General features: G+C 48.1%; 1 protein-coding gene across 1 annotated transcript in view; it reads right to left on the bottom strand.

Moving 5' to 3' along the window:
- CFAP54 (cilia and flagella associated protein 54) overlaps positions 1-14,567 on the bottom strand; it is a 2,285,874-nt gene that overhangs the window by 2,060,195 nt on the left and 211,112 nt on the right. The window contains exon 8 of the mRNA XM_086918163.1: positions 10,002-10,103. Within this exon, the coding sequence (XP_086774289.1) occupies positions 10,002-10,103 (102 nt within the window). The remainder of the gene's footprint in view (positions 1-10,001; positions 10,104-14,567) is intronic.

Raw genomic sequence — 14,567 nt, 5'->3', positions numbered from 1 at the left:
TTCCGATTCCCACCTGCGCTGTGCTGGGGATTTAGCGGGGTTCTTGGCCTTAGAGAAAATTATAGATATCTGACAAGACATTTGTTTGAGGGGTGTGTGATAAACCAAAGCTTGAATTTGCTAAGTAGGCGACCTGCATGAGGGCGTATCTGTGGCGTAGCACCAGATATTGCCAGTATGCCTCCTTGGGAATCCCTTAGGCTATCACCAACTGGGGGTAATCCATAACTCCCTTAGTATCAAAAAGGTGGCCTACACGCTTACAGTTAGCTTCCTGCCATTTCAAATAGGGAGTCAGGGGTGACACGACAGTCGAGAGCCCACACCTTTCCTACACCTTGTCCCATACCTTCATAGTGGATCTCAAAAAAGGGGAGATGTAGGCACCTAGCGGTCGATGTCTTTTGGAAAGCCAGGGGACCTTCCAAATATGGATACCAGCTACCCCCTGTCTATGAAACACCAGTGTTTTTCAGATTCTAGTTGATACCACTCTACCATACAGCGTAATTGTGCCGCCTCGTAAAAATGCCCCAAGTACGGGACACAGTGTCCCCCATCCTCCTGCGTCAGATGAGGTGGCGAGCAATACGTGCTTTCTTCCCACCCCATATGAAGCCATTGATGAGTTCCTGTAGTTGGGCCAATATCTTAGGTGGCGGACATAGTAGGAGTGTCTGCATTATGTAAAGAAGACGGGGCTGAACCGTCATCTTGATGGCAGCCACTTTGCCAAGCCACTAACTGTGCAGCTCTTGTCGAACCTTAGTCAATATTTCTGAGTAATTCACCTGGGCAATCTTCGCGGTTGTCGGAAAGACCCGGATCCCCAGATAAGTGATGCCGCTAGAGGCCCATGCAAACGGGAATTGCGCTGCTATCTGGTTTTGATCTGTGGTAGGCACTGTTAAGCCTGCGTCTTTCTCAGGTTGATTCTAAAACCCGACGCTGAGCTAAATGTACCGATTTCTTCCATCGGGGGGAGAGAAAGCAACGTACGAGTCAAAAAGAGCACCACATCATCCACATAGAGCAAAATCTTGTGTTCTCTATCTCCCATCGGGATACCAGTGACAGTGGGTAGTTGTCAAACTCATTGGGCGAAAGGCTCCATTTAGAGCGTGAATAGGAGAGGGGAGAGTGGGAACCCCTGTCTTGTACCTCGCCCAATCCGAAAGGGGCGGGAAGCCACCATGTTCACTCTGATGCGGGCCTGCGGGCTCTGGTGGACACAATTCACCCACTTTGTGAATCTCTCCCCTATTCGAAACCTACAGAGAACTTGTCGTAGGTATGGCCAGTAGACCCAGTCAAATGCCAAAAGGATCACTGGGGTCTGGGTGCGTTGCACCTTATCCAAGAGATGACATAGTCTACGGGTCCCGTCGCAGCAATTACGCTCCGTGATAAAGCCAGACTGATCAGGGTCGACCATGCCTTGCATATGGGGGCAAGCCTCGCCGCTAAAATACTTGTGAATATCTTCAGCTCAACATTGAGCTGAGATATAGGGTGGTATGAAGTACATTCCTGGGGGTCCTTCCCCGGCTTGGGAATAACTACTATCTTGGCCATGGACATCGATGGGGCTAGACTCCTGGTCATACTAAAGGTGTTAAACAAGCCAGTCAGAAGGGGGGCAAGGTCCGATACAAAGATTTTATAGAAGTCGGCTGGTAAACCGTCCTCGTCCAGAGCTCTCCCGGCGGAGAGTCCCTGAATGGCTCGCAGGACCTATTCTGGTCTGATATACGCCTCCATACGCCTCCCTCTATGTGCTCCTCTGAGGCCCATAGAGGGGTCACCGGCACGCCGCAAGTGTACTCCTCTGCCACCACGGGGTCGAGGCAGTCCCCCACGTAGAGGCCGGTGAAGAAGGCCTCGAACTCGGCCGCAATGTCCCCATCCAAACTCAGGATCTCTCCACTGGCGTTTTTGATCTCTGCGACACGTTGTGACGCCGTCTCGGCCCGGACCACGTGAGCCAGAAGCTACCCAGCCTTGTTCCCCCCTCATAGTAGAGCTGCCTAGTGCGAAGCAGAGCATACTCGGCCCAGGCGAGATCAAGGGTCCTCAAGTGTTTTCCTCGCCCTATTAACCCCTTGGGCACGGCCGCGATTCTGCGCCTGTGCTACACAATCCGTTTGCGGGTGCGGTCATGACGGCCGGGAGCCGTCATCTGCACACGAGCACTGGGTGCCTTGACGGCTCCCGGCCGTCATCAGCATGGAAGGGGTTAAGTAACTGCCATGTTTGAACTATCCAAGTGCGATGGTGGACCCCCTCCAGCTCCCTAACTTGGGCTTCGAGTTCCTCCTTTTTGGCTCTACTGTCTTTAGTCAGGCCTGCCGCAATAGCTGTACAGCATGCTCGGAGGACCGCCTTAAGGGCATCCCAGAGTATTTCTATAGCAACAGAGCCCACGTCATTTAACTTCAAATATGCTTTAATAGCTCCCCGTATCTCAGCAATATGGGCGTCGTATGTGAGCAGTTTGTGGTTCAAAGGTCACAACCTCTGTCGAGGGGAACCACCAGGAAGGATCAGTGTTACTACAGTCGGGGAGTGGCCCGAGAATGCCGCCACCCTGATGGACACCTCCTCTGTGGCTGCCGTGACCCTGGGTGAGGTCCAAAATAGATCTAAACGGGCATGCGTTTGGTGCGCTGCAGAAAAGAAAGTGTATTCCCGAGCGTTCGGGTAGCGATGATGCCACGCATCCTTGAGCCCAACCTCATCCAACCTCTGTAGTAATGTGTCAGAGATGGAGCCAGTGTGTCCCACCCTGAGCAACGATCTTTCCAGATGGGCATCCGGGACCAGATTGAAATCATGATCGTATGTATCGTATCTCGGAGAAAGTCATCCTGCTGCTCGTTGGGGCTATAAACAGAGGCTATTGTGTGTATGCGCATTCCCATCGATATCCTCAACGCCAATAGTCTACCCACTATCTCCACCTGAACCCCACGACGGTCCCTTGGAATTGCATGGTATGAGGATTGCCACACCTGCCCCTCTTCCCCATTCCCGATGAAAAATATTGTCTGTCAAACCATTATGACCGGAGTCTCTGCCAGTCAGCACGCAGGAGATGGGTCTCTTGTAAGAGACAGATATCACATTTGGCATCTCTCAACAAGGCAAGAAGCGCTCGTCTCTCAACTAGTGATTTAAAGCCCCAAATATTGAAGTTCATAATAACCACTTTAAAGCCTATCATGGGTGTATGGATTGAGTGTACACCTGAGCAGCAGCTGTGCATTGGCACGCCATCCTAACTGCGCATGGTCTCCTGTTCCCCTCCGCTCACACTAGCCCATCAGAAGGCCCCTCAATCTCTATCCCCCTTCCGAAGGACCTCGTGACTCCCGCCTAAAGGCGGAATCTCCGTGCTCTCCTCCAGGGAGATTACTGCCAGGGACTACAGACGGTGCAGTATTAAGGTCCACAGTATTCCCGCCCTCTGTATGAGTGACATCCAGCCTCCCCAGTCTCTGTCTGCCAGCCCCAAGTCATGGTAGCGAAAGGTCATCCTACCTGTCTGAGTAAGGGCCTCAGATCTGGTATGGGTAGGAAGAAGAAGAAAGAGGAAGAAAGAAATAGAGTAGAGTGAGAAGGAACAAAACAACTTTTCAAGTCGTCCTCCGACAGCAATGAGTCGCACATTCGTGCAAGGGTCCATGTATCCAATGAACAGTCATCACCCCTCCAAAGGTGGGATTCCCCTCACCAAGACTGACATCTTTGGGTACTTGACTTGGACCCTCTTCACCACATCTGGGTCTCAGGTCGGTAACTCCTAAGGTCAGTCATTGGCCTGGTCACTGGTACCCTCCCAGTCTTGGATTTGACTCAGAAGGGTTTTCCTTTCCTTCAGACTTTCTTCCTCTGATGGCCTCTTCTCTGGTTCAATTTAGGTGGCCTCCCAGAGGATGGGCATCCCTCTAGCGCCTCAGAGCTGCCCACCGCTGACAAAGGCATTGCCAAGGGCTTCCTTCGCCTCCTATCGGTTCCGCACCCCTTGTGTCTCCTTGTGCCCGCCGAAGGTCAAGCGAAACGGATGGCCCCACCTGTAACAAATTCCTTGCTCCCGAAGGAAGGCTGTAACAGGTTGCAGCTCTTTATGCCTCTGAAGGGTGAGGGGGAGAGGTCCTGGAAAACCCCTACCTGAAGCCCCTCAAACTTCCCCGTCATGCAGTGGGTGCACTCCCAACGCGATTTCCTTGTCCCTCAGCTCCGGTGCTACGTGCTTAAAGAAGCAAAGTACCCACTCCTCCAGCTTGCCTTGGTCCACTTGAAGTGGCACGCCTTTGAGTCTGATATTGGAACGTCTTCACCGGTTCTCCAAATCTTCCAGCTTGAGATAAAGCTCCTCATTGCATTCATGCAGATCGACCAGTTCCGGAGCTTATTCAGTGATTTCTTCCGGTCTGCGATCCCAGTTGCATTTCAGGGAATCCACCCTGTCTCCCACCTCCTGGAGTTCCATTCATAGCTGTTTAATATCAGAGGCCATAACTTGCCACAGTCCTGCAAAGTCATCCCGGAGCCAGCTGAACAGGTTCTCCAGAAACCCCTTTGTGATCTGGTCTTTTGCTCGCCCGGTATCTGGGGTCCATCTCTATCATGCTTGGCTGTGATCCCTGTGGATCGGATCCGGGCACCCCTGGTTTCTTCACACTTGGTTTCTGGAGCAAGTCTTTAATTGATGCGACCTTCCTGGACCATTGAGTGGTCATTGCCGTTTGCCGGTGTGACGCGGGCCAACAAACTCCCTTCCCCACGTTATTTCAAATGGGGATTAGCGCTCCTACAAGTCCGGATGTATGGCGCCCACCACCGTAACTCTGCAATACCCTCCGAGTCATCCCCTCTGGGTTGTTGCCACTGGACCGTTCAGGGTGGGCCAAGGCACAGTAGTCATGAAGGACGTGGTGCCAAGCAGGGGTGAGGTCCCTCCCGGCTGTGCTCCAGGCTCCCTTTCACCGCCCCTGGTGGACGCACCGCTGGTCCCGAGACATGGCGTAACGCAGTAGTGGGCATTCCAGGCTAAGTTATGGATGTGTGTCTGTGGTGGCCCATCCAGTCAGCTCACCCACTGACTGGGTCCCAGCCGTGGCACCCGGATTAGCGTGGTATAGAGAAGATTAGTATGCCCAGACTATTGTCGTGCCCTGTGAGAGTCGTTTCACTCCACCCCCTACAGGCGCAGCAGATTGTGGGATCAGGAAGCCACTTCTGTGTCCTTTAGGCTTCTAGGTGTAATCTGAGGCTGATGTCAACAGAGGCCCGCCAGGCCTCGCTTTACGCACCACTCACCCCGGCCCTTGCTCTGCCTCGGTGGCCCTCCGCGTCGCCGCACCTGCCTTGTCTGACTCTGGCCGGGGGGTCTCCTGTGGTACTGTGATCCTCGGGGCAGTATCCCTCGTGTCAGCGATCTGGTCGGCAGATCTGGCAGGACTGGCACTAGGGTTGGTGCTGTAGTATCGCACTACACCTCCTCATGCCTACAGCAACACATGGAGTGTCGCCGGCCTCTACTCGGAGCAGTCCCCATTAGTGTGGGTCCGGGGAAATGTCTCTGCCTGGGTCGACTGGGGTCGGGCCTTGGCGCCGCACTGTCCCTGTACGACTTCGACTCCGGGCCACCACCCCCCGGTCTCCACCTCGAGGTCTAGGCCTCTGATGTTGTCTCCCCCGGGAACGCCGCTCTTCAGTCAGGTCAGGGCCCCTCCGCCGCGCCTCCTCACCACTCACCACTCTTGGTTGCCAAGGTCCCGATGATGGCCTGTAGTGCAAACGCTGTGCCCTGCGTTAGCCCCCGTCGGGCCACGGGGGGGGATGCGCCACAGCTACTCTGTGTGTCACCGGGCCTCCATCAGGGAGGCCGCCTCGGGGTCCCGGGTTTCGAGAAGGCCGTTTCGAGAAGGCCGCTTCGCAAAGGGCCACACCTCCACCAGGGCAGGTGCATCACCACTCAACCTTCTCACCTACCGGGCTCTCTGAGGATAGTCGGCCCCTCCGTCAGCATGAAGCACAGCTCTCAAGTCACTCTATCTCCGGCGGGCTACTCGGGCAGCCTCCGCGTGCTCTCCGACTCCGCTGTCGATTGCAGCACTCAGCTCGCTGCTGGCGGGTACCACAAGATCCAATAGTCTCCCTCAGGTCTGAACTGTCCTCAGACAATCGGAAGACCCCAAGACCAATTTTGGCTGCCTCTCAGGTCTCCAAGCTGCAAATAGATGCCTTTTGTCGGACTCAGCGAGCGGTTTCCCGACAAAACCGTGCTACTCTGCCACCACCTTAGCCACGCCCCCTAAGCTTTAATTTATACATCCTCAAGGACCTCTTTGCACAACAGCCTGTGCATTGCCAGCTTTTCTGACACCAGACCCTCCCCAAAGATCTGTGAGAATCTCCTGTGTCATATGCACCCTAGTGATCTGGCACTCCACACAACGGTAGAGCCTGTATATTGGTCGGTTTTCAGTCCTCCTACCTAACAGCCCCTGTGATCTGCTTTCATCTGAAACTGGGTACAGCTAGCTCAATTGCTATGTGTCTGTTTCCAGCACCTACATGTAACTAGGGAATTGCCTCATTCTATAAGCGAGTGCACCCTGTACACGGATTTATGAATGGTTATCAGCCTGTCCTCAGCACACATTTACTTGTATGTTTCTGCATCTATTTGCATTCAGTGAACAACCTCTTTCCTCACCCCCATTGCCCCTAAATACCATCCGTGGGTATCCTTGCTTCTAGTTTCTGCCTCCTCTGCATCTCATCACACAGTCACGTCATCATTTCATCATCATTATAAACAACAGGTGGCTTCATGTCAACAACTGTGACAAACCCTCAGGTAGGCAAATTATACCTTTGGTTATCCCTTTATTATGTAAAGGGATTACCTACTGTCCTCGCTGCATGGCCCCTACACATATACAGAGCCCTTCTACTGCAATGCCTCTCAAATGCAAGTCTGGCATTGGTTCAACTCCTCAAACCCTAACTAGTCACCCTTAGATCTCCATGCAGCTGCCTTCAATGTGGCAGGAACATGCATCACACACAGCATGTCATGTACACACAGCCCATCAATCCATAACTGCACCGAGGGCCATCTCTATTTTATTGTCATTACCCAGGGTCTTACTGTACATTTGTATCCCATGCCATTCTGTGTTGCTCCATTCTCTCAACAAGGCAACTGGAGCACCTATCCCTGACCACTTAAACAGTCACTGCTCCGCAAATAAGCCTCTCCAATTTTGAAATAAGTAAGCATCCTATCTGATTTGATACAAACTATTTATCCGCGTATATATTTCTCATTCTGTGTGAAACACTTAATAATAAAGCACTGGGCAGACAGAAAAATAAATAAATTATGGTTATAACAATAAAATAAATGATGGACCAAACATCTACGTTTACGACTTTGGGAATTTACCAAGGGCATTTACAATTACTATCTTTATGTCTGCACTCATGCTGGATCTATTCCCCAAGTGCGGACATAAAGATAGCACTACTAAATGTCCTTTGTGAAATCCAAAAGTAGTAAACTTAAGCGTTTGGTATAAGTTTAGACCAAACATCTAGGTTTACATTTGGGAAGCAGGCCATTTTTCTTTAAGCTACTATTTAAAAACAGTAAAGTTGCACAAAATCTAAATATATAGAATGTAAGACTCTGCATCTTTGTCGTGGTTTCCCCTGACTTTTTGCTTCTACTTCCTGTATTTTTGATGCTGCGCTGGATTTAGTTTTTGCTGGCCTAGATGCTTTGGGTACTTTGCCACTGCTGATCAGTATCAAAGAGCAAGTGCTCCCTGTGTGAATTGTGGTGACAATTGGTTCTCCCAGATTGGCATATTTGATTTTCTGGTAAGTCCCTGGTAAAGTGCACTGAAGTGTGCCAGGGCCTGTAAATCAAATCCTATTAGTGGGCCTGCAGCAATGATTGTGCCACCCACATGAGTGAGCCTGAAAAGGTATCTCAGACCTGCCACTGCAGTGTTTGTGCGCAGTTGCTAACGGCCATGTCGACTTGGCAAGTGCACCCACTTCCGAGGCCCTAACCTTCTCTTTTATTACATGTAAGGCACCCATATGATAGGCCCAAGGTAACCCCCTGGGCAGGGTGCAGTATATGTGAAAGGTATGACATGTACTGCGGTGTGTGCCATGTCCTGGTAGTGAACTACTGCCAATTTCGTTTTTCACTGTTGAAAGGCTATCTTGCCCCATAGGATAGAATGGGAAATGCTTTGTAACATCTTACAAGTAGAACTTCCCATTGGGACAATATAAAGAAAAAGTTTCGGCTCTCTGAACTCAGAATTTAATAACACATCTTTTAGTAAAGATGGTTTTTAAATTGTGTATTTGAAAATGCCACTTTTAGAAAGTAGGCAGTTTGTCTAAGCAGCCTGTGTGCCTCTGCCTGTTTGTGTATTGTCTGTCTGGTTTTGGAGTGACAGGGGTGGGGATGTGCATTCACTGTAGACAGCCACTGGGGGGGGGGGGGGGGGGAGGTTTGCCTGGCCCTTCCTAGATGACTCGGAGCTGGGCTGAATAGACCCTGGCCGAATTTAAAGTGGTGGGAGGAGATTGCCTTGTACCTGAATAGGGCCTGTCTCCCTTGCACAATGCTATCTCCACCCCCTGTGGTAATACAGCACCAGTGAGTACAGAACTGGTTAGGACTGGGCTCGGATACCATTGCACAAAGAGAACAAAGACATTTGGGGGTTAAAATATTAGCCCTAAAACCCCAGATCTTTAGATTACTTCTGGACTCAAGAGGAACATCTGCCAAGGAGTAAAGCTGAAGAGCTGTGAGGAGGAGTACTGCCTCTTTGCTGCGTAGAGTTGGCCGACAGTTGTTGTTTCTGCCAAGGATAGGACAAAGACAGGAACTTTGCCTTGAACCTGCTTGAAGAAGATCTCCATGGGCCTGTGTGTGCTGGCCTTCTGTTCTGAAGTCTCAGGGCCACAAAGACTTCACCCCAGCTCCCCTGAACTCTATTGCCGAGAGTTCTGACCTGCCAGGAGGTGCTTATTCCAGTTTTGGGCATCTGGAAGTTCTTCCTGCTGTTGGGAGCTGGAAGCAACTTCAAAGAAGTAAGAAAAACGGTCAGCGACGCCGCTCTGATGCCGAGATCCTCCACTGAGGGCAGGGGCCCCGCTCGTGAAGTGAATGATGCACCGCAGCTCCAATGCTCTTCAACGCCCGAGGTTGCTGGCAGTTATTGGCAGTGCCCGACGCCGGAGCGGATAACCGCTGAGGGTGACTCTGCAAACTCTCCTACTTTGCATCGTCACCGGATTAGAAGCCTCACCACCAACGTAATCATCTTACCCGGTCCTGGGCACGACACCTCGCCTCCTCGGGGACGCGACACCTCGCCTCACCCGTGGCAGTCAGGGAGCCGGCCTCGACCTCAGCACCGACGCCTCACTTCCACGATGCCTGCATGGTCACAGACTTCGTTTCCAAGGTACTGTTTGTTCGCGGTCAGCACCATACTTTGGATATATTGCTGTCACATCGTCGCAATAGCCCCAGGTGGAGCAATTTATTTTCTACAACCTTTATTTTTTGCAATAACTGTTCTAAAGTCATATCTTATTACCTGTATATTGGATTTTTGTTATTTTAATCTTGTTGAGTTTAGATAAAGATCCTTTATTGTTCTAAACTGATGTGGTGTCCATTTGTGGTGTTATCGCTGTATCACTGTATTACTGTATATTTTGAGTAAAAAAACTTTACACATTGCATTTGGGATAAGTCTGTCTGCTTGTGCCAAGCTACCCAGGGGGTGTGCAGCGGTTATCCAAAGTGAGTATCCCCATTACCCTGACTAGAAGCAAGGGTCCCTATTTGGACCAAGGGCCCTACCTCTGCCAATAAGAGACCCTCATTTCTACCATATAACATAGTCTAAGCATACTTTAACAATAAGTACAAAAACTTTAAAATGTACCTTTTCTGTATCTTTCAGATTGGCTTTTAGTTTGGGCCTCAAAACTCCTTTTGGCTTTCTTCTGGATTCAAACACTGCTCTCTTGAAGATCATGAGGGCCACCTGAAGCATAAAGGATATCATAGGTAAAGAATAAATTGGCTGAAAATTTATTTTCAGAAACACCTTTTAAATTCTGGCAATCTCTGTAAGTGTGCCTAATGTCTGGAACTCCATCTCACAACAAGGACATGCCAACAAGAACTTTAAGAAAGAGCTAAACAAACTATTAATCAACTTCATTTACTCCAATGTTGGACAACCTACAATGGAGATCTCGTGTATCACAATGATTCAGAGCTACTGTTTGACTGCAAGTATGTGCATTTCTGCTGATATCTCTGTGACTCGTTTTTTCGATTTTCCTCATAAGCATATATAAGATTGGCAGTTTTTATTCTGTTCTTTTATGATAATTACCATACAATATTCTTTTGCTTTGTATCATCTGAATGTCAACCTGTGTAAAGCCACTTAACGTTTTTGTGTCTAGTTCACGAAATTTAAACTATGAAAGTATAAATAAATTCATATATAAGAGTTTATGCTGTCATATCTCAATGCATTTTCACTGGGAATGAGGTGGCTCTGTGAGCTCATGGGTGTACACAGTTAAATAGTCAATCTTATTGCTAATTGGGGGTGGGGTCCATAGTGAATAGATTATGTTAAGTGGATTTGTATGGTGATTTTCCATTATGTCTAAAGTCCAAAAGAGCTTTCAGAAACTCAGGGCATCCTTTACAGCTCTGGTTGACTCCCAAGTGGTTTTGGTGATACACAAATAGAGTTGATTGATTGTTGACCAGAGTAAATTCAATTCAATTAAGCCTTATTCGGTAGATAATGTACAACCATAAAAGCATTCTAAAAAATAACATCACAATTAGTCGCTAAAATTGTTCTAAAACTGTTCATTACACATTGACATTCAATTTTTAATTTTCTATACAGATTACTACTCCAATATCAATCACAGTTAACAGGTAATAATAAAGTGCATTTATTAAAAAACAAAACATATTGCTGCTCCAATGTTAATCAGAATTAATATATAGACATTAGCATACTAATACCCGGAATGAGCACATCATTACACTAAAAAGCAGCATTTATAAAACCCTTGACTCACAATATTATCAGGGAACAGTGTATATTAATTCATTTATCTAGATTCATGTTCACGAGGCTTAGGTAAACAAAAGTGCTAAAGTGATAAAGTGCACATGTGTGGGACGATGGCTAATTTCAGTCTGAAATTTTTAAAGCCTTAAAGTATTTCAGAGGTCTACTAGTTTTTCATATGTTAAGGCTTCCAAATATGAGGTATACTTTCTTCTCCTGATTGCCATTTGTATGAAAACAATGACTGTATTGCAAATGTTATCATTTCCTAAACTACAAATATAGTTAAAAGCACATTTGTAAGAATACAGTTTATTGGCTAAAAAATAAAGGTTTTAAAACAGATTTCCTAATGTCCCGATAAAAACTGCAAAAATTAGATCAAGTTCAGAGTAGTCTGTGGGGACTTTCAGTCACCGGGGCACTTTGGGAGGGTATGACACTGTAATGGCCGGATTTTCCGCTTAGATGGGATCAGCCCCTAGGGGCCCCTATAACCCAGCCAAAACGTACTCACCTCCCTCCTTAGAACGTATTCACAATGAATATGGATAGATATATGTATATACAGATCGTACCAAAGGATGGGGAAATAGCAATACACATGCATAGATTTTCTACAATATCTTATTCACATCAGTTAGTCTCGCGGCCACTCCGACCCAGACTGATCTACCCTAGGGCAGATATGACACACAATCCGGTGCGTCTACACATGGGCCTGCAGAACCCAATGCTCTCCTTTCCAAACGGTTCACAATCCGGTAAACCTACACGCCAGTATCCCCCCTGACGCTCTCACTTACGCAAGCCACAATCCTGTGGGTATCCACGCTGGTAATCCTCCCCAACGTTCTCACTAACGCCGCATATCAACGACGACCACATTCCTATGAGCAATTATCGGGACAATCTCTCATTTATCTACTTGGGATAGAACTATGATAATGAATTTTAATACGGTTCCAAATGATATGATGTACCTCCTATTCCTGGCATCAAAGGTCCACTTGCTCCCTCTTTATTTGATCACTATTTACCTGATCGGGATTTCACATCCGTTCATGCAAACAACGCTCAACTAGGTTGGGACCTAGAAAGACTAATGAAAAGGCACAACCTTACCCAAACCCTGGACCTTGCCATCTTAAATGAGAGAGGAGAACTAACTCCAACATTCAAAGGCAGAGGCTGTCACTCTTATATTGACTTTGCATTAGTTTCTCCTAATTTAAAAAGACTTATCAGTACAATCCTCATAGAGGCCAGAAGCTTCAGTGATCACAATCCGGTGATCATCGAAATGGAAGGTTTTGTCTTTTCAGCGGAAAAGAGACCGGTTATATTGGAAAGAGCAGTGGACCAGGGTAGAAGAATTAAATGGGCTAAAATTGATGGGAACTGTTTTTATAAAAAACTCTTAAGTGAAGCCTCAGCAGCGATCGATAAATGTCTCGACCCCTGTGTAACTGGAGGTGCGGTGGTAAAGGCATTTGAAGAAATCGCGCAGGTTGTAAATAATTCCCTCCAAACTAAAGGTGGGAACAACAATATTTCTACAAACCCCCGCTGGTTCGATCCTAAATGCACTAAAGCGCTGAAAAACCTGAAGGTCAGTCTACACGCCCAACCAAGGGACAAAATAAAGGTGGCAAAAAACAGAGTCGAATACAAAAAAGCCGTGAAGGCACGAAAGCAGAGTCTACAAAACCAGGCTTGGGAAGATCTAAGGGATGCCGCAGAAAGAAAGGACTCTACTGCCTTCTGGAAAGTGATCAATGCCCCCTGCTTCCAGGACCAAGGGGCCCCAAAAATCATGAATACCATCTTGCCGGAGCAATGGCAGAAACATTTCCAGAGTTTATATAACCATCACTTAAATCAAGCACCCCAAGAGAAGTCATCGAAGGCCCATCAGCCCGCTAAACCAAATTTCACCTTAAAGGAGGTTGAACTAGGAATAACCGGACTGAGTAGAAATAAGGCGCCGGGCCCGGACGGAATACCACCAGATTTATTCTTAAGCAAACCAGATCTATGGGCTCCGTTACTCACGAGGGTGCTAAACGAGGCAGTGGAGGTAGGCCTCCCCCAGTCCTGGTCAACGGCGACCATAGTCCCTATCTATAAAAAAGGCAATCGGGACGACCCCCAATGTTATCGACCCATCTCACTCATCGACGTGACAGCTAAGGTCCTGGGTCGAGTCATCCTATCAAGATTACAAGACTGGGCAGAGGAGCAACAAATTCTCTCCGAAATTCAATACGGCTTCAGGAAAGGCAGATCTACCACCGACCAATGCCTAAATTTATACCTCCTGATTGCAAAATACACCATCGCCGGGAGGGGGTCAATACACATGGGGTTTATGGACCTCTCAGCGGCCTTCGACCGCGTAAACAGGAGAAAGCTCTGGGCAATGCTAATGGATCTAGGTGTGGATCACTCACTAGTTGACACCTTACAAAACCTACATCGCAACACCTCAGCAAGTGTGAGATACAGCCAGGAAGGAAAAAAGACCGATCCCTTTACCTGCAATAGTGGAGTAAGGCAGGGATGTATCCTCGCCCCATTCCTTTTTTCCATTTACATTAACGCACTGGAACAGGACCTTCTTAAACTTAAAGTTGACTCACCCCAAATCGGTCATCGAGCAGTACCCGTCCTACTTTACGCCGATGATGCGGTTTTGCTCTCAAGAACACCTCTGGGCTTGCAAAAATTAATTGACGGGTTTGTCAAATTTATGGACAAATTGGACCTGGCAACTAACCTTGAAAAGTCCTTCATTATGACATCTGGGAAACCCACAAAAGGATCTTTTACCTATAACATCGGGTCACATAAAATAGAACAGGTCAAGTCCTTTACATATCTGGGGGTGTTATTCGATCATGATCTATCGTTCAAACCCCTGATTGAAAAACATTCGACCAAATTGGCGGCCACAGTAGGAGCCATCATGGGGTATGGGCGGAGACTAGGGAAATGGTCCCCGGAACAAATCCTGACCCTATACAGATCCATCTGTTGCGCGAAAGTAAGTTATGGAGCGGAAGTGTGGGGCTTTCTGGGTAAAAAAGCTCAGCCACTCCAGATGGAAGAAAATAAATTCTTACGAAGAATCCTAAAAGTCCCACAGAGTGTTTCGGCCCATATCATACATGAAGAGCTGGGAGAACCCTTCCTGGAGGACAAAATCAAAATTAAACCTCTTCTGGCTTGGGTGAAGGTATGGACCAACCCTGAGGCGGCCCTAACCAGACAAATTGAGGATTGCCTCAAAAGAGACAAAGGCCATGTAATCCCCTGGCTGAAATTTGTTAAAGAGTCGTTAACAGAGATTGGCTGCTCTAAATACTTTTTAGCCCCCGACTCTTTAACTCCGGAGTGTAA

Source organism: Lissotriton vulgaris, chromosome 1_1 (genome assembly GCF_964263255.1).
Source record: "Lissotriton vulgaris chromosome 1_1, aLisVul1.2, whole genome shotgun sequence".
NCBI lineage: Eukaryota > Metazoa > Chordata > Amphibia > Caudata > Salamandridae > Lissotriton > Lissotriton vulgaris.
The sequence above is the reverse complement of the archived record's forward strand: the minus strand, read 5'-3'. Positions and strand labels throughout refer to the sequence as shown.